This window comes from Asparagus officinalis, chromosome 9, assembly GCF_001876935.1.
Source record: "Asparagus officinalis chromosome 9, Aspof.V1, whole genome shotgun sequence".
Lineage (NCBI taxonomy): Eukaryota > Viridiplantae > Streptophyta > Magnoliopsida > Asparagales > Asparagaceae > Asparagus > Asparagus officinalis.
Genome location: NC_033802.1, coordinates 51990019 through 52010964, shown reverse-complemented (window position 1 = coordinate 52010964; position 20946 = coordinate 51990019). Strand labels below are relative to the sequence as shown.

Sequence of the window (20946 nt, the reverse complement as noted above, 5' to 3'; positions counted from 1 at the left end):
GGGTTTGCTTTTACAAAGAGGAGCTTGCATCATCTGTTGAGGAGTTCATCTTCAATATATTCTCATCCTCTCTTGTGTTTATAGAGAAGTTTTTCTAACTCTTTTCTCTAGCAATTTTATTATTGATTTTCATATTCTTATTATTGCTAGTTTGCTATTTGAGTTAGATTTTATTTCACTCATTGTTTACACACACCCACATGAGCTTATTGTATTTTCATACATAGTATATTTGGGTTGGTGAGAGTTGTAACAATTGAGTGTGAGCTTTTATTGTGTTCTCATCCATATTAGAGAATAATCATTCTTTGTATTGTGCTTAATTGTGAGATCACTTTGTAATACACTAGTATTGAACAAATTTTACACCCAAGAGGAGTGGCGTCGGTTGATGAACCTAGGGAGAGGTTGTATCCGAGTACTTAAGGAAGACACGTCTAGTTCAACACTTGAGAGAGTGTAGAATGGGTTTACAAGAGTGTGTTAGTTGTAGAGTTTTCGGTAAACTAGAAAACCGTATTGTGTGTTGTAAACGTTATTCAGGTAAACATAGAAAACCCAATTGTGATAGTGGAGTTCTCCTCGAGGTGAGGAGCGGAGACATAGGTCAAGTGGTTAGACCGAACTCCGTAATCATATCATTTATTTGTGATTGCATTGGCGCACTTAATTTTATGTCCATATCCTATATCGCCTTTGTATATTGCTTGTTGGTTATATTGTCCACTATCTAGTTTAGATTATTTTCCCTTGTGTTAATTATATATCCTTGCATATATCTCATAGTATATCTCATTGCTAGGATATATCTCTTTGTTCATTTTGCTTATCCTAGCTCATATATATTGTTGTATTTCAAACTTGCTAGGATAACATGTTAATTAATTTTAATTGGTATAAAATCAGATTAGATTAGCATAATACTCTAATCACCCCCCTCTAGGGTCTAACACATATATCATGTTAATTATACCTGAACCTAAGAACAACACTTTCTGAAACTAGCTGAAACCATGATTTAAGAGATCAAAACTGAGACAAAAACTGAGTGCTTAACTGTTGATTCTGGTATTGAAATAATTTTACACCCACTTGAAGCAGGGTGGTCTCTAAATCAGTTCATGTTTTATCACTTTGTATTTTAGGCATATGTTGTGAATAATATGGGATACCATATAACATGGGAGATTTAAGCAGATGCAGGACTTTGCATGCTGACCTGTTAATATTTAACTTGAAAGTATTGGGTGTCAGGAGACAAACCTTAAGATATGCATGTAACATTTCTCTATGTCATCATTTGGCTTCAAAATTTTGTAGTTATTGGGATATTGATTGGAAAGGATCTCATTGACAGATATTGATCATCTAAAAGGTTGATTGTTGAATGAAAAGCAGTCCTTTGCTATGTATTTCCTTTCCGTTTTGCCTAAAGCTACTCAACATGGTATTGCATTACTGCTATCACGGTGTGTTCTTGCATATGCATGCACAATGAAGTTTGAAACCTAAGAATCCAAGAAATAGTTGGATGTACACACGCATGAAGTGTGTTAGATAGAAGTTTTCAGAAAAAAGAAAAGATGAAAATGCCAGGAAGAGAAAGGGGTTCATTCTTGTCTTGCATTTTTTTTATTTCCCCTTTTTATAATTGTTTGTTTCTGGTTGTCTTTTAAGTTGTATTTGTGCATCTTTTGTGTGCGTCTTGTGTATGCTGAGATTTAGTAATAGAGAACAGGTTGTGCATGTATTAGTTTTGTTGGTTATTTTTTTTTTCAATAATAGGAATATAGATGTTTGAAAATCCTTTACTTGCATCTTTCTCTGTTATCCTATTGTCACTACTAATTTTAGATAGCTAATAAATATCTCTATATTTTTTTCCTGACGTTTGAATTTAATGTTCAACAAGATGAACGAGTGCTAAGTGAGTTGAAGAAAAACGTTATGCAAGCACTAATGAACAAAAAGTATGCCCAGGCCCAGCTCGCACATGTACTTTTCTCTCTTCCCATATTGTCTGATTTTTGGCTACTAAATTTATGCTAACAGACATTATTTTTGTATCAGTTGATCAATGAAAAACCCCAGATAATCCAAGAGTATGAGTCAGGAAAAGCCATCCCAAATCAGCAGATCATCGTCAAACTGGAAAGGGTTCTCGGAGTTAAACTGCGAGGGAAAAATGAGCTTGTCTTGTTACCTTGCTATGAAATAAAAAGTAGTACTACGCTAACTTAGTATTATGGAAAGTGTGTGTTTGGAGCTTGTGAAGACTTTGGTTTGTTGAATCCTTAATGAGTTCTTTGGTTTGTTGAATCCTTAACGAGTGCTTTGGATTTTATATGGGATTGTAAAATTTTCTATTGCTTCATTGAATGACTCTTATAATTTTCTTCTTGAGCTTGCTGGATTATGTTATGCTATTCTTTGTGTCCAATTTTTTATCTTTTAAACATTTGGAAGAGTAATATCAGCTGCAGATATCATTGGAGAAATTCATTTTGCTTAAATATTAGGAATTGTAAATGAAGGGACGCATAACATGCTTATAATAAAATGAGATGGTAATTTTTTTTGGAAACCAATATTGTTGAAACTACTTATATTATTTGTGTGTGCATGTGCATGAGTGGTTGTTCATGCATGGGTGAATATATGGATGTGCTCATGACCTTTTTCTTCCTTCTGAAATCGGCATCTATGCGTGTTTTTACGATGACTCTCGTATTCTTAGTTGGTTTTGTGATTTAACACATATTCGTGTTGTTAGTTATCTTTGCATGTTGATGATCTAAAGTGTATGGTTTTGATATAAGTCAAGATGTACCGACAGAAACCATGTTGATGTAGTGATATGCTAATCCTTGTTACTCTTTAGATATGGCTTTCACTTATGTGTTTGAATTCCTTAGCTCATTTCTAGGCCCCATATTCATTATGCAGACTATTTATACATACTAGGTGGGATGCACATGCATTGCACGAGATCAAATAATTTAATTATTTCATTTTTTTCTTGAGAAACATATTGATGTCTTTATTATAACTCGTTTATGAATTAGTTCATGGTTAGAAAATAATTTATTGCATGAAATAAGATCATATTTTAAACCTCTACTTGATGATGATAAGATGAATATAACATTTTGTAGACTGATATCAAACTTGATAATGCATTGAATTTAGTTACACGTTACAAATTTTAGAACTTTAATCTAAAAGACATATAAAAAATTCTTACTTATAATTTAGAACTTCAATCTAATAAACATATCAGATAAATTTTATGCTATATAGCAAATGCATATTAAATTCATACTTGACAAAATTCACATGAGTGCAACAAAAGAAGTTTAGTTACATATTAAATTCATACTTTGATCGGAAATCCAAATTAAGTTCATACTTGACAAAATTCACATGAGACAAACAAAAGAAGATTAGTTACATATTAAATTTATACTTTGATCGAAAATCCATATTAAATTCATACTTGATAAAATTCACATGAGACCATCGAAGAAGATTAGTTACATGATCTAAAACATCAGTTTAAGAATAATAAAAATTATATATCAATATGTTACTAATTATTGATGACAAAACTAATATGATTTTTAATATGAGTAAAATACTTCTAACCAAAAACCTAACTTCCCACAAAACTGCTATATCACACTCTTTACGCCAAACGACAACAACAATATTCTACAAAAGTGAACATGTACCCTAAAAAAACATAAGATATCAAAGCCTTGACCTCTCTAGGGAATTTTTCAAACTTTGAGAGATATTGTTTCCTCGAAGCAAAATCCTGTCTGTCAAATACAAAGCAGTGCCCCCCCAAAAAAAGCAAGTGCATACATAGTTTTATGCAATGAGAGTAATTTCATAAGAATTTGTAATCTCAAAGAGATAATGTAGACATATGATTCACCCAAAAAATCATCCCGTTGGAATCTTGTAGCATTTGTCATCCTTCTTTCAAAGAGAATGAAGTTTGGAGCGGTCTTGTGCAAAAATCTTTAAATGTCAATTAGCTTTTTGTTTTTGAAATTACCCTAAGTTTATGTTTGGATTCAAGGAATTGTTAGAATCTGATGTTTTGTAATTAATTCCAATCCATTGTTTGAGAATTCTTAGAATTGCAATTATACAAATTTTCAACTCCAAAGTTATTTTTGTAATTGCAGAATTTAAGGTGATTGTTTGGTATTTACTTTATTTTTCTAGGAGGTTGTTTGTAATTTTTTATTTATATGTAGTTGTTTGAAATTCTCATTTTTTTCAATTGTAATTTTTAATATTTTTACATGTATTTTCCTAATTTTCAAACTTTTTTGGAGGGTTTTGTGATTTCAGATTATGCAAGGGGTGAATCAAAATTTTTAGATTTTAGAGTGTTTTTTAATATTTTCAAAATTTAGCATGTTTTTTGTGTTTTTAATGATTTTTCAGAGATTGTCGTTACCTTGAATCGGTCTTCAATGACCAAATCAATGTTTGTTTCTCTGTTGAGAAAAACGTGGAAACGTGGGTTTGTTGAGAGGAAATCTCTCATGGGGCAGATCTGAGGAGGGTGAAGATAGTGGGTTTAGCCCTTATTAAAGGAGGATCAATCTCCTTAAGGAAATACAACGAAGAAAAAAAAAATCAAACTCCTTACCCATTACCGGAGCCCCCTCAAAGCAATCCTCTTTCTTCTTCTCTGTGTTCGATCACTAGTATCAGAGCAGTGTGTCGATCGACAACATTCAATGACTGTTATGACGTTCAACGACTCTGCAACTGCGACTTCAGCGGTTGTTGAAGGAGATCGCGTCACTGATCGAGATGGGAGCTCACACAAAGGAGATTCAGGATCCACCCGCCCAGGACCGGTCCTGAGCATTCGGGGGCCCTAGGCAAAAACTTGAACAAAAATACTAAAATCACACCCTAACACTCTCATTCCCAAAATAAGATCAATGAACCAATGGAAGTATCACTTTATGAAGCCTCTTCTTGCATTTTTAGATGCAAAATCAATCACACCCTAACACTCTCATTCCCAAAACAAGATCAATGAACCAATAGAAGTATCACTTTATGAAGCCTCTTCTTGCATTTTTAGATGCAAAATCATTAATTAAACTTGTATAATCAAGCTTCTCCACTTTATTTTTCTCAATTGACAATATAGCTAAGCCATTCAATCTTTCTTGTGACATAGTTGATCGAAGGTAAGATTTGATCAATTTTAACTTTGAAAAGCTTCTTTCTGCAGATGCAACAGTAACAGGTATGGTCAACAATATTCTGTAAGCAATCCAAGCATTCGGAAAAGTACCATCCAATTTCTTCAAATAATTCAGCACGTCAATTGCTTTTTTTGTTTCTTTTGGTAAGTATTCTCTCAAAAGTTTTAACTCTAAAAATAAATCTTCACCATCAATATCAAAATGACTATCATGCTTTAAAGATTCTTCAAGTTTCGCACAATAAGCCTTCAAACTAGCATCATCAACAATGCTGAATTTCTTCAAATCAAATAAAAACCCAAAGACTTCTTCATAATGCTGAAATTGTTCAAACCTACTCTTAAGAGAAGAAATAGCTTGATCCACTATATATAGAAAGTATTTAACTCTAAATGATTCTTCAGGAGATAATATTGTCTCTTCGGTAGCACTTTCATCAAATTGCCTCTTCCTTCGAATGATACGTTTTTCACAAAATACAACCTCAATTTTCATTTCAGATGCAACCTTTTTAGCTTCAGTAATGGCCTCCTTAAATCCATTTTCTCTGTACTTTTCAAAAAATAATATAAGTCCATTCAATTGATCTATAGCAATATCGATTTGCATGTCTTCCTTTTGCAAAAATTTGCTAACAAAATTAACAGCAAATAATAAATTGTGCCAAATAATCATACCCAATAAGAACTTAAAATTCTCCATTTCATTTGTTACTAAGGACTCAGCTTCACTCTTTATTTTTGGATCTCCATCTATACTTACCAAGTGAATTAAAGCATCTCTTATTTCTGTAGCTTGAAATCTTACTGATCTTACACTTTCAACATGACTTTCCCACCGTGTTTGTGACAATGACTTAAGTGTGAGACCAGAAACATGTTCTTTGAAAATATCCCACCGCTTAGTAGAAGATGAAAACAAAGTATATAAACGTTGTATCACTCCAAAAAAAGATATAACTTTCGAACAAGAGTTTTCCATATCACAAAGTGCGAGGTTAAGACTATGGCAACCACATGGAGTGTAGAATGCTCTAGGATTTACTTCGAGGAGTCTTTTCTGCACACCTTTATTTTTTCCTTTCATATTAGATCCATTCTCATACCCTTGTCCTCTTACATTAGAAATGTCAAGTTCCAGAATCTTCAATACATCTTCAAGTTCGTTGAAAAGTCCCAGTCTTGACGTGTCGTCGACCTTAAGAAATTCTAGAAAGAACTCTTCTACCTTTACTGGACTTTCTGAAACATCCACACATCTTATTATAAGAGTCATTTGTTCTTCATGGCTTATATCTGGAGTACAATCTAGTATAACAGAAAAATATTTTGCTTCTTTGATTATTTTGATCATTGTATGTTTAATCTCTCCCACTAACAATCCTATCAGTTCATTTTGAATTTTATAACCGAGATAATTCTTATGAGATTCACCTTTTTGATAACATTGAATATGCTCTTTCATTACCGGATCAAATTCAGCAATCATTTCAATTAAACTTAAAAAATTTCCATTGTTCTCTTGATAAATTTTCTCATTATCCCCGTGAAATGCTAAACCATTTTTAGCAAGTGTTTTTACAACAACAACTATTCTTAATAATACTTGTCTCCAATGTTCTCTCTCTTTGTTTAATATTTCTTGCACACTTTTATCAATAGTTTCAATACTACGCAATCTTATTTCTAATTCTATCCAACTTCTCATGCAACTTATGTGCTCACTACTCCCTTCATGACTTTGAAGTCTATGACTAAGATTCTTCTAATTTTTAAATCCTTCATTAACCAAAGAACCCATTTGATTCTTGTTTCCATCTTTTCTAAATAATTTGCAACAAAAGCAAAATACCACATTCAAAGAAGTTGAATATATTAGCCATCTCCTATCATGTTTCTCTCCATTTAATCATTGTCAAGTGTAATGAGCAGAAGAGAAATGTCTGCCTTTAATATCTTTAGGAAAATTAATAACAACTCTTTTGGGTCCTCTTTCTACTAAAAGATCTCTCAATTTTTTTTTTTATCAATATTGCTCCAATTTGCTGGATCGTCAACATTCATGTTTTCATTAATATTCTCAATCCTAAGTTGAGTAGGTTCTTTAATGTTTCTATCATCTTCTGCAGGTTCTTCAATATTCATATTGTGTTCAGTAGGTTCTTCAATATTCATATCATTTTTATGTTCTTCATTTTGATTTTCTTCATTATTATATTCTTCGTTATCATGCTCTGTACGTCTACTACTAAAAACCTTATCCAGCGCTCCTGCTTGATACTTTTCCAAATTTTCCATTTTTTGTTTCTTTTTTCTTTTCTCATATCCAGAACTATACTTTCTAGGAAGCATGATGAACGCTAAAAAAATATGATCAATCAACAATGCAAATTTCAGATCAACAAAAAATTATATAGAAATACTAAAATACATAAGATCAACAAAAATTATAATTTATAAAGTTATAAAATTACCTTGAAATTTTAATAGTTTCACTTCAAACAAATTTCAGATCAACATGCTTACACACATCCGGATGGTATTGCAAATAAATCAGATAATATTTCAGTAAAAAGAAGAGATTTTAGAGTAATAAATGCTTTTAAACTAACTATAAACCCATCAACTAAAAATGATAGCAGCCCGAGAAAAATCATCCCTTTTTGGCGTTAACTCAAACACGCTGTGGGCATAATCTAGGCATCCACATTTCAAGTAAAACTACAACAAATCAGTATCCAATCTCAAATCTAACTCAGACCCACAAACTAAAACGTGGGCATGCATAACTTTCAAAGCCACACTAGCCTTAATAACAATGCTGATGGTTACATAATCCATTAATCCAGCGATACTCATTCATGGGATAACAGAGAAGAGTAGAACCAAAACACTGCTTAGTACTGTTTTATATCCAAGAGGGCTTTTAAGAGGTGATTGTACGTGTGAGTTGCTCTCTTAGGCAAAAGATCAAACAAGATGCGGGCGTATTTTGGGCTGCAGAGTAAAAATCCATAAAGATGCCACCTTTCTCCAAAAAAACCCATCAAGGAAACAGAAACGACAAATAAAAAGAACAAAACAAAATTACCAAAATCCCATTAATCTCTCCTTAGTCCTCACTTCTAATAAAATCCCTCTTTTCCATACCCAAAAATATTTAAGAATTGATTAAATCACATCAAAATCCACCATTTGAGGTTAGAGAGAGAGAGAGACCTACCATTTTTTTACGTGAGAGGGTCTGAGGGAGAGTGGCAGGAGGAAGTGAGGAAGAGGATGGTAGAGTTTTGACATTTTGTGAATTTATAGAACCTTTATGCTATTAGAATTATCTTGGGCCGAGTCTGTCTGCAATTGAAGAGAAGTTTAAATACATACACAAGTCAATAAGAACCTTTTTGACATTTTGTGAAGTTTAATACACAAGTCAATAACTTTGATAAAAAAAATACACAAGTCAATAAGAGCGGCAGGAGGAACTGAGGAAGAGGATGGGGCCCCTGTTTTTGGGGGGCCCTAGGCAATCGCCTGTCCCACCTACTCCTTGGGCAGAGTCTGATTCCTAGGCTCAATGATGATCTCGAAGTCCAACAAAAAAAGATACCGAAAGACACTAATCTAAGGGTGACTGGAGACTTTGTTTTTCCAAAAGAAAAGAGCAAAAAGGTCCGTGCTATTCATATAAATACTTAACAATGACACTGACTTGGAAAAGAAAAATAACAAGAACAAAATGAAACATTTATTCCCATCTTTAGAGTTTTATATCAACCAAATACCAGTCGATTTGAAAAGATTAAAGGATGAAAAAAAGGAAAAGAGTAGTTGACTAGCGGGTAGAGACTATGGTACAGGTTGCAAGACCAAACCCAGTTTTTAAACATGATCTAACATTTAGTCAAATTTTAACTAGGGACTAATTTTAAAGAAGAAGCTATAGTTACTTGGTTTTGGCCCCAGTTCAATTTTATACTCTTCATTCTTTCTTATTCTATCCAATATGAACTTATACTCACATATTAATAAGCTCAACATTTTTGGCATAACTAGAGGACCTCTAATATCAACCTTAACAATAAGCAGTGGTGATGACCTTTCGGTCCATTTTAGAGGAGCAGAATCAATGCATATTCAATGGATTAACCATTGGCATAGCAAGAAACGTCTAAAATTTAATCAAAGCTTATAGAATTTTGAATGATACCTTTTGATAGAAAAGTTTGATTTTGTGAGTTCCTGTATATCTCTCAGTATCAAATTTCTACAGTGTAACCATATGTATTCTTCTTGTTCTCTTTATTCATAATTGGCTAAGGCTATTTTTTCCTAAAAATAATTATAGAAAATTTTATAACTATTTTACAAATCATTATACACTAGTAAAGAAACATCGCATTCTAGATGGAACGTTCCATTCCGTCTAGGATGCTGCATCTACATAAAAAATTTCTAGGATGGTGAACATCCGAGATGAAAATCCGTTTAGGAAGACCATTCTAGATGGTTAATATAATAATTTTTTAGCATGTGTCCCACTATCTTAGAAGTTAAACTTTATCTAGGACACATCCTAGATAAGTTTTGTTTAGGATAGTGGGACCCACATGAAAATAGAAAAAAAGATGTTACTAAGAGAAAATCCTAGCTTAACCCATTGCTCTCTCTAGAAAAAATTTATCCACTACTCTTTCTGGAAAATTTTATCCGCCACCAAGCCATTGTTCAATGATGTCGCTAGATGAGCTACTGCCTAACTCTGCTCCAGCCCTCCTTCGTCGACTACACTGTTAACCTATCTCTCCGATGATATTGTTCACCCTTAATTTTTGACCGGTTCGACCTTTCTCGACATATCTCTTACACCCTTTCTCAACATCATCCTCGATAGTGATCTGATGCTATAGCTCCAATGACATCGCCGGACCTTTGTCGTAACCCTAATGACACCTAATTCCGCCGATGCCCTATCTTCTCCTCTCCCTCATTTAAGATGCGTGTTTGTGAAAATTTTCATTTTTTTGTAGTTTTTAAGTTTATTGTTAAATTTTGTTTAAATCACCCAAATAACCCTATTAAACTATATTTTCCTTGTGCACTCTTAATCCTAACATTAAATAAATATTTTGCTTGCTCTAACCATAATTGTAAACCATAATAAACCTAACTGAACTACATTTAGCCCTAATATTCTTATTCCTAACCCTAATTCAACAATTTTCACAAATTAACCCTAATTTGTCCTAGGTACCTCAGTATCTGAAGAAAGTTTAATTCACGCTCAACATCCATATTATGAAGTGAGACGTTACCGTGAACATCTCATTAATAGGTACAAATTTAAAACAATACTGGTCGATGATAAGAAGGTAACACAAAATAGTGGGGTCATAAGTTATTTTGCTCAAGAATGTCTTCAAACACTAGAGATTAGAACCCAATTGAAGCTGATGTACTATATTATGGCCAACAGAAAGATATTGTGGAAATAATCTATGGACGTGGTAAAAAAAACTAGTGTAGTTATGTGATATTTAAGATTTAATGGAGTCTTGCAAAACCTTAAGGATCATATGGGATTACACTTCTCAATCTTGATAAAAGAATATATCTAGATATTCATTTCATAGAATAAGTGGACCACTGCTTCTATGTGAAGGTCCCGAGGGTTGTAACTGATTGGGTCATGTTATACAAATAGTTAAGATCCATTGTTGTTCCTTGTTTTCAATCAAAAAGATTCACAAAAGGGTTCAAGATGATAGGATAGTCATTTCCTTCTACTGATCTCTTTGGAGGAAAATAACAAAACAAAGAATGTTACCATGTCTTTTAGTTTCACTGGAGATTTTGGGAGGCTGTGCTACTAGAAACTAGATGCCCTTTCTATGGACCATATGGGCAAAATAACATCTTTCTTTGAATGGTCTTAATGAGATTGAACTATGCCACTTGTGGCTTAGAGATGAAGGTTGAGCTTGTTGTTAAGAGTATGCCTCGATAGACAAGTAGGAGTAGGATTAGAGGCGATCAAGGATCAATCACTAGGTGGTCAGAGATGAGTGGAGCTTATAAGATGAACTACCACCCTATGTGGTTTGAGTTTGGAATCATCAGTGGTGATGTAGAGGTTAGTCATGTGATAGTGAATGCTCTCCTTTTCTATCTCAATCTCTTAGTGTATTTTTTCCTCTCTCTCTCTCTCTCTCTCCATTCCCCTGATCTCTCTTTATTCTCCTCCCCTAATCTCTTTTTCTCCTCTTCCCCCTTATTAAGTGCGAAGAACTATTTATGGTAATTTTCTTGGATTTCATGTGGGGCTTGTCTGCATGCAATTGGGTTTTGCCTGCATGTCAACCTTATCGTTATTTGCTACTATTCCATTATATTTATCTCTTCACCGGACCTTCATTAAATGTGTTGTGGGCGCGTGATCATGCAAATTTGATTTGTCATGATGATCGCCATTGTCAGTCATTTTTTATTGAATGCAACATGACTCTACCCTCTTGTATCTTCGGCAAGTAATCATCATCATCATTATTTCTATCTAGATTAATGCACCGTATTGTGACCACCTGACCCAATATGAGTGATTTGAGCGAGATACTTGGTTTCATCACTGCATGCCTTGAGACCATGCACCTTGATTTATGTGTTTCACCAGTCTGCCGAAGTCAATGAGATGAGTGGGAAATGTTTGTGATAAGATAATTGAGAGAAAAGTCTAATCATGTTATTGACATCTTGTCTTACGTATGGTCTACAAGGTCTAGATTTATAAAGTAGCTTTGCACCTATCTTTGCTTAGTTTGCTAACTCAACTACATAACATCGATCGCGTGAGGTTTGATCTAGATGATGGCTAGACTAATCGAGTTGGTATTGCCGAGAGTTTTTAGTCAGGGTCAAAAAGGCATCTCTGGGTTGATCTTCATGAAAGCCTAAGCCTGAGTTGAAAGGTGTATCCGAGTTAGGATTCGATATTTGGCTTCTTCACTCCTCCCAACTTTTCAACTTCATGTGTTACGATTGGACATCTCTGAAAGTACCCTAGAGGAAGGGGGTGTATAAGGTAATTGCTAATCTAATCCGATATTGATGCCAAATTAAAAACTTCACAAAGAATATCCTAGCAATATGATGTACATTCAGATATGCAAGAATAAACGATAAACAATAGTAAACTATGAGACAATATGCGATATAAAAATCTACACAAGAATAAGTCCACCAATGCCAACCACAAACAAACAATATGATCATAGAGTTTGGTCAACCCTCGACCTACGTCTCTGATCCACACCTCGAGGAGAATTTCCACTATCTCAAAATCACTACACAATTCAGTTTTTAAAGCTCACCGAAAACTTTTACAATCACACATTGTCAATCACATAATACACTCTTCTAAGTGTTGTCCTACCCGTGTCACCTTCCTCAAGTGCTTGGAATTACTACATCTCCCTAGACTTTTACAATCAAGCCACTCCTCTTGGCATTGACCCTGGTCTCTCCTAACCACTCCTCTAAGCATCCTTGTGTATTACAACATGATTCACAATACATGCAAATAAATGATTTGTTCTCTAAACAAGATGAGAACAAAATTTAATCTCACTCAATGAATTACTCCCATAACCCAAATATACTTAATGTGAAATACTAAAGCTCAAGTGGGTGTGTATAAACAATGAGTATAATAAAATTAAACTCAAATAAATCTAGCTTGTATATATGATGATCAAAATTAGATTATCTAGAAATTAAGTTTAGGAAACTTCTCCAAACAAGAGAGATAGAGATTTAAAGATGAATGCTCAAAACCAAAATTGATCTCCTCCTCTTGTAAACTCTTTTTGTAAACAAACACTTAATCGCTTTAAAAATATGGAGCCAAAAATGGCTTAAACAAACTAATGAAACCCTTAAAAAAACTTAGCTCAAAAATTAAGCATTGTGGGGTATTTATAACCTCTCAAAGAAAATCTGTCAAAAATAGCCATTACAGTAAAAAGACATCATCAGTCGACTGGTCGAGTCCATCAGTCGACCGATGAACTAGCCGTTGGCTGAGTTCTAGAAAAGTAGCACACTGTCGGTTGACTGATGAAAAAAATCAGTCAACTAATAATATATAATCGGTCGACTGATTCAACAAATCAGTCGACTGATAAGCCTAAAAAAAGCATGCTAAAATCTCACACTGGTTGGTCAACTGGTGTAGACCAATAAGTCGACTATGAGATGTTATCGGTAGACTAATTTCTTACAATCGGTCGATGTAAAACCCTAAAAATTTAAATATTTTGTAATAAATAATAATAAATATGTTATATATTTATAAATAATATATTATGATGTTTGAGTATGCTAGAAATTTATTTGAGATTAATTCAATGTATATATGTGAATATAGGAGTGAAATCATGCACANTGAGATCAATTCAATGTATATATGTATATATATAAGAGCAAATGCACAAATCATGCTCGATGTATAAATCTGGAAATTTATGACTAGTGGAGAGATTTTGTATTTTATATACTGATACGTTGTGAATATGGAAAAACTTAAAAGACCAAAGTTGTAGATATCTTCAGCATCTTTCTAAAAAATCTTTAATCACCTCATTATGAGATCGGATACTAAAGTTATAGCCAAAATACCAAAGAGTATGATTCTAGTCAGACTGAGTTTTCCAGTTTCGGGTTTCGGGTTTTAGGCTACAGTTTTTCGGGTTTGCTGTCATATATAAACATATTTAAATATGAAAAACACCTCTTTTCTTCTGTTTTCCAAACCCTAGCAGCCCCTTTTCCCCTCTCTCAAAACTTAGTTCTTTTCTATGGCGATTTTGAGGGATTTCAGAGGATTTTTCAGCGGGTTTTGTGTAGTGCAGCGAAGTGGATTGGTTCTCTTTCATGTGGCAGGAGTTTTTCAGCATCTGAGGTAAGTAACATCTCACCCGACTCTGCACCCTTTTATTTTGCATGTTTTATTAAGTTTTATTCGGATTTTTCGAGCCTAAAACGTATTTTTAGTGTACAAAAGATAGATCTTTAAAACTTATGAAGTGAGAATATATTATCATAATTTTCTAATTAATTACACCAGTAACCTTGAAAAATTTCAGATCTAAAATTTATTAATCATGAATTAAATCACAAGTTTTTGTTTTTAAAACGTTTAAACATGTGTATATAAATGTTTAGGGTTTCGGCGATATATTTACATGCTAATATTTTTTTTATGTTGTTTCATATATGTTGATATCAGTAATATTATGCTTAAAAAATAATAATGTCACTTCTAGATCTGTTTCGAAGCAGACAGAAACATGTGAAGGGTTTCTGCCTGTTTCGGTTGATCGCCGGCACAGTTTATGCATGTTTACTTTTGTTGTGTGCTTTAATGTGAACGAGGAGTCACCTCGAATATTTAGCATTAGAAATTATTATTTATTATGTATCTTCATATGTGAGATGACTTGCGGACATGAGTTTAGATTTGCACACTGAGACACATGTAAAATTAGTGTATATGCATCCTTTTCATATATCTCATCGATATTCTACACATTTTATTTAGTCCATGTGTTGGGCAATTATTATGTGCAGTCCATGTGTTGGACATTTATCATATTCAGTCTATGTGTTGGACATTTATTATATTCAGTCTATGTGTTAGACATTCATCATTCAGTCCATATGTTGGACAATTTATATATGCAACCCATGTGTTGGGCATCCACTACACCTAGTCTTAGTCCATGTGTTGGATACCTATTTAAACCTTGAGTATGACACTTACACTTACATAGGCTGGAATGACACTTATGTGGGTTTTGACATGATATGGTATTTGAGTTTTGAGATAAGTTAGTCTTTTTTATATTATTGTTCCTCTATTAGTTCTTGGGTTTGGTATTTAGGGATTTACAATTTAAGATACAAGGTATATACATGAGAGTTTCCTTATTTGGATTATTTCGCTCGATGTACCTATGCTCGTGTTGTAATTTCCTAAATACTAAAATCCTCTTATTGTTAGGATCAATGATTTCATGTATATATGTATTAACTGTATTTTCTATATGAATCCTCTTATTGTTAGGATCAATGATTTCATGTATATATGTATTAACTGTATTTTCTATATGCAACGAGCCCTCTCCCTTGGGGTTGATTGTGATGTTGCTCGCTAGCGCTTTGACGCTCGTTGTCCCCTCCCATTTCAGGTAACGATCCAGGTGCATGGAGAATCACAGGTTTATGGTGATACTTATTAGCGTCTATCTTTCATTTGTAGTTTTATTTTATTTATGGAGCTCAACTGTAGATATTTTGTTTAGACATTTAAGAGTTATGTTCTAGAAGTTGTAAAGGCTGTGTGCCTTATTTCTTTTTATCAGATATTCTGTATTTGAGACTTGTTGAGATCTCCAGACTAGTTATTTTAGAGATTCACTTTATATTTTTGTATGTTGGATGATGAAATATCATTTTTATCTCTATTATTTCATCATATATCTCTTGTATTATCTTTTACTTGCTTTTGTACCTACACCTATTGTTGACTCTACTAGAGAGATAATAATTGTGATAGTGAAACATGTTATCACACGGTGTGGTGTATGGCAGGTTTGATATTTCTGGTTTCACCTCGGATTGTAGCCTTGTGTGAACCAAGGGGCATCACAGTCGACTCATAAGCTGACATTCCAGACAATAAAATTTTTAGAAAACTTGAATTTGTAAAATTAATTAAAAATAATAAATCAACTTCAAAATAGTAAAACTTAGGGAAATGTTTATACGCATGAAAATAAACATGTTAGAGAAGAAATTTTGAGATATCATTTCTCATTTGTGAAAACTCATTATTTTGTAAATACGTTAAAAAACACGAACTCGTTAAAACTTGATTTTGATGAAATCTTTTCAAACGAGTTTTGAAATTCTTTCTAATGTATTGATAGACTTTAGAAAAGATGTAAAAATAGTATTATTTAGTCTATAATACAAAAACACAATATATGAAACAATATGTGTGTGTATATGAATTTTGAGCTCTAAGTATAAACACACAAAGTATAAACCTAAAAACATTATACCTAAGCAATAGAACTTCAATTAGGCTCGATATTGGTAGTGGGGATGAAGCGATAATATCATTAACTTGAATTGCTATGACTTTCTTCTGATTTTCTCTAACCTCCAAGATATCATCGTTATGGCGCAAATCCATCCAACCTCCAACTGAGGATCTTTGTGTAGGATACCTAACAATCAAATGCAAACACTCAACAAATGATATTAGGAATTATTTGTTAAATATTAAAACTAAATTAGACAAAAGGCTCATAAACATGAGACCTAACAATCTCTTGGGTTAATTGTTGGGAATTAGTCATCAACTTGACCAATCTATACTTTTTGACTACCTACATGACCTCCATCAAAGTTTCTAGAATTCCTAAATCTGGATTCCCAAAACTTTGAACAAGCATTTTTTTAGATGTGTTCATTTTCAGGAGCATGCAGAAGGACTTTGTAGTTTAGGAGGTGGCCTAACAAACTTTGATCGATGATCATCTCAGAAGAGGCATGATATGAAAGATTTCAAGATCTTACCCTAATTGGCATGATTCACATGTGGAGTTGGTGCTCGAGTTAGATGAAGTCATTCATAGGTGTATTGAGGAGCTTGACGATGTTATCTAGATAGTGACGTTCAGAGGGGTACTGATAAGTCTAACAAGCACTTGCCATAGAAGAGGTGTATTGCGGAACATTCTAAGTCCTGACCCATGGCATGACTCACATGTGAAATCTGCCGCTTGGGTTTGATGCTATCATTCTAAGGCGTACTAAGGAGCTTGATGATATCATCTAAATAGAGACATTCAGAGGTGTACTAATAAGCTTAGCGGGCGCTTGTCTTGGAAGTAGCGTATTATGGAAAATTCTAAGACTTGACTGTTAGTTTTAAAATTGAAGGAGACAGAAATTCTAAGGTGTGAAACACTTTCCTTAAAGAAATATTTGCCCCCACTTGATATTCAAAGTTGCTTCGGGTTAATGCAAATTTTCTTCCCAGGATACAACAGAAAATGAAAATTCCAGTAAGCAAATCTGGAATTTTCCTTAATTCGTTGTGAAACAAGTTTGTAATATTACAGAAGTTTTTGATAGAAAAGATTCAGAAAAAGAATTGTTAATAGATATCTGAAAACGTAAACTATTTATAGTTTTGAAAAGGTGCTTCCAATAGTCACAACTTTTCAAAACACACCTTGGAACAAACAGCCACTTTTCAACAGTCACTTGTCTTTTCATAATTTTTAAAATTCAAAATAACATTAAAATAAAATATATTCAATATATAATTATATATATAAAAATAGAACATTTAAGCGGTAGCGGCAAGCGTGCAAAGTGCTAAGTGCGTCTAATAATCGCGTCAAAATCGCGCATTATTCGCGCTACCCGCACGCGGGTTTAAAAGCCTACACTTTGATCCATTATTCAAAGCCCAATAAGCATTTAATGCTTTTAAACCTAAAAAAGAATGTTCAAAATTCCAATGTGGGACTATCTTGTTTTTTTACAAACAAATACTAACAATCCCCCACTTTGTTTGAAAAAACATTTAATAGTGTTATATTTAAAAATAATCTGCAATATGTACAAAATGAGATAAGTATACATATGTAGAGGTATCTTTCGATTTAAACCTTTACTTAGTACAAATACCTCAAAGTTCTATCAAAGTCGTTAGTTGCCTTAACATTAAACTAATTACTCTTTGTGATAGAACCGGAGAATATTGTACATACACTAATCTCTTGTTTCAATGAGAATTAATATTTTAGCACTGTTATGGCCTTGTGCTTATTCCTGGTTCATGAACTCTTTAAAGAACAAACCTTTAGTTCTTTTAAGAAGCGGCACCACTTCTAAGTTCATATAGGTGAAACGTCTACAATGTGTTTTCCATTACTTTAAACACACAACAATAATGTATTAGACTTTCATTAAGAGCATAACTCATCCTCTTATTCCGTAATGGACGATATTGACATTATCTTTTAGGGCTTAATGCGTCAATATCAATCAATCACTTTCAGAAACTTGTTATTACCCATTTAAACCATTTAACTAGTTTAGTTCTACTAAATGGTTAGGTTACTATTCCTGGTGATTTTAAATATAAGGTTTCAACCCCATTTCACTTGATGTCATCTTTACTACCTCTCTTGCTAGAGGTTTTGTAAATGGATCAGCCAAATTTTTATTTGTCTTGACATAGACAATAGTTATGACACTATCTTGTATCAAGTGTCTCACATATTCATGTCTTAGACTTATGTGTCTAGACTTACCATTATATGTACAATTATAAGCCCTTGACAAAGTGGCTTGACTATCACAATAGATAGAGATAGGAGGTATTGGACTCGGCCATAACTTAATATCTAGCAATAAGTTCCTAATCCATTCAGTCTCCTTACTAGTTGCTGCTAAAGCAATGAATTCAGATTCCATGGTGGAGTGTGAGATACATGTTTGTTTCTTGCTTGCCCAAGAAACTGCTCCCCTACCAAGTGTAAAAACCATTCCAGAAGTGGATTGGTTGTCTCCAACACTAGTCATCCAGCTTGCATCGGTGTATCCCTCTAATACAGCCGGATAATCATTATAGAACAAACACAGATTTTTGGTTTTCTTTAAATATCCAAAAATCCTGGAAATGCTTTTCCAATGTTCTACACTTGGATTACTAGTGTATCTACTTAATTTGCATACAGCAAATGCAATATCAGGTCTAGTACAATGCATTGCATACATTAAAAAACCAATTGCACTAGCATACTTAAGTTGTGCTACAGCTCTACCAGAATTGGTAGTCAATTTAACACTGGGATCGAAAGGAGTGTTAACTTCTTTAAAACCAAGATGATTAAATTTATTTACTATTTTTTCAATATAATGTGATTGGCTTAAAGAAAAATCCCCACTATGTTTTCTAACTTTAATCCTTAAAATAGTATCTGCTTCTCCTAAATCTTTCATTTTAAACATAGAAGATAGATACTCTTTTGTTTCATTTATACCAATCATATTAGTGCCAAATATTAACATGTCATCCACATACAAGTAGACAAGCACACCATATTTATCAGTGAATTTAGAATAAATACACTTATCAGCACTATTATGTTTGAAACCATAAGATAGAATAACAGAATCAAACTTTTCATGCCATTGTTTTGGTGCTTGTTTAAGACCATAAAGAGATTTAATTAGTTTACATACTTTTCTTTCATTTCCTGGAAGAATGAAACCTTCCGGTTGTTCCATGTAAACTTCCTCATTTAAATCTCCATTTAAAAAAGCAGTCTTGACATCCATTTGATGCACAAATAACTTATGTATAGATGCCAAAGCAAAAAGAATTCTAATAGATGTTATACGTGCGGCAGGTGCATATGTATCAAAATAATCTATGCCTTCTTTTTATCTAAACCCTTTGGCTACTAATCTAGCCTTAAAAGCTTGAACAGAGCCATCAGAATGATATTTTCTTCTAAAAACCCATTTACATCCTATTGGCTTTGATCCTTGAGGTAAATCTACTAAAATCCAAGTACTATTTCCCATTATAGAATCCATTTCATCATTGACAGTTTCTTTCCAAAATGAAACATCTATAGATGACATTGCTTCTATAAAGGTTTTAGGATCATCATCTGGATTAAAACTTATAGGATGTTTATTTAAAACATTATTATTCCTATCACCTTCAACAAGAAAAATAATTTGTTCAGGAGAAATAAAATCTGAAGGTAAAGATTTCTCTTTTCTTGCTCTAGTACTTCTTCTTGGCTCTGATATTTCTTTAGATATATTCGTTTCCTTAGCATGAAAATCAGAATTAGAAATATTATTAGAGTTAAGCAGAATAGGAACATTTTCAACATTTTCAGAATCTACAGAAAATTTATTTTCAAAGAATTCAACATCTCTAGATTCAACAATAGTATTAGAAGATAAATCAAGTACTCTATATGCATTGCTATTTTCAGCATATCCGACAAAAACACTTTTAAAGGCTCTAGGTCCAAGTTTTGTTCTTTTAGGATCAGGAACTCTATAATAAGCCAAACACCCCCACACTTTAAAATATGACAGATTAGGTTTTCTACCTTTCCATAACTCATAAGGGCTTATATTTGACTTTTTAGAGGGAATCCTATTATGAATATAACATGCTGTGTACAAAGCTTCTCCCCATAAATTTAAAGGTAACTTAGCATTATTAAGCATACAATTTATCATTTCTTGTAAAGTTCTATTTTTTCTTTCGGCTAAACCATTCTGTTGGGGAGTATAAGGTGCTGTACATTGATGAATAATGCCATGTTCTTCACAAAAAGTATTAAAATTATCAGAAAAATATTCACCACCTCTATCAGAACGTAATACTTTAATTTTCCTTTCAAGTTGATTTTCAACTTCTGTTTTGTATTTTTTAAACATATCAAAAGCTTCATCTTTTGTTCTTAAAAGATAAACATACATATATCTACTGCAATCATCAACAAAAGTGATAAAGTATCTTTTTCCTCCTCTAGTTAACATACCATTCAATTCACATATATCAAAATGTATTAAATCTAAAACTTTAGAATATTTGA

General features: G+C 33.0%; 1 protein-coding gene across 1 annotated transcript; it reads right to left on the bottom strand.

The window, feature by feature from the left end:
- LOC109823447 (52 kDa repressor of the inhibitor of the protein kinase-like) lies at window positions 5170–6596 on the bottom strand. Its single transcript, XM_020389733.1, has 2 exons — window positions 5555–6596; window positions 5170–5276 (listed from the first exon to the last, which is right to left on the bottom strand). The coding sequence occupies exons 1-2, from the start codon at window positions 6594–6596 to the stop codon at window positions 5170–5172; spliced, it is 1149 nt and encodes a 382-aa protein (XP_020245322.1).

Coding starts and splice junctions, on each gene's coding strand:
- LOC109823447 (XM_020389733.1), bottom strand. CDS start 6,596: ATGATCAAAATAATCAAAGAAGCAAAATATTTTTCTGTTATACTAGAT. Junction 5,277..5,554: donor TGAACAATTTCAGCATTATG/AAGAAGTCTTTG, acceptor ATACCTGTTACT/GTTGCATCTGCAGAAAGAAG.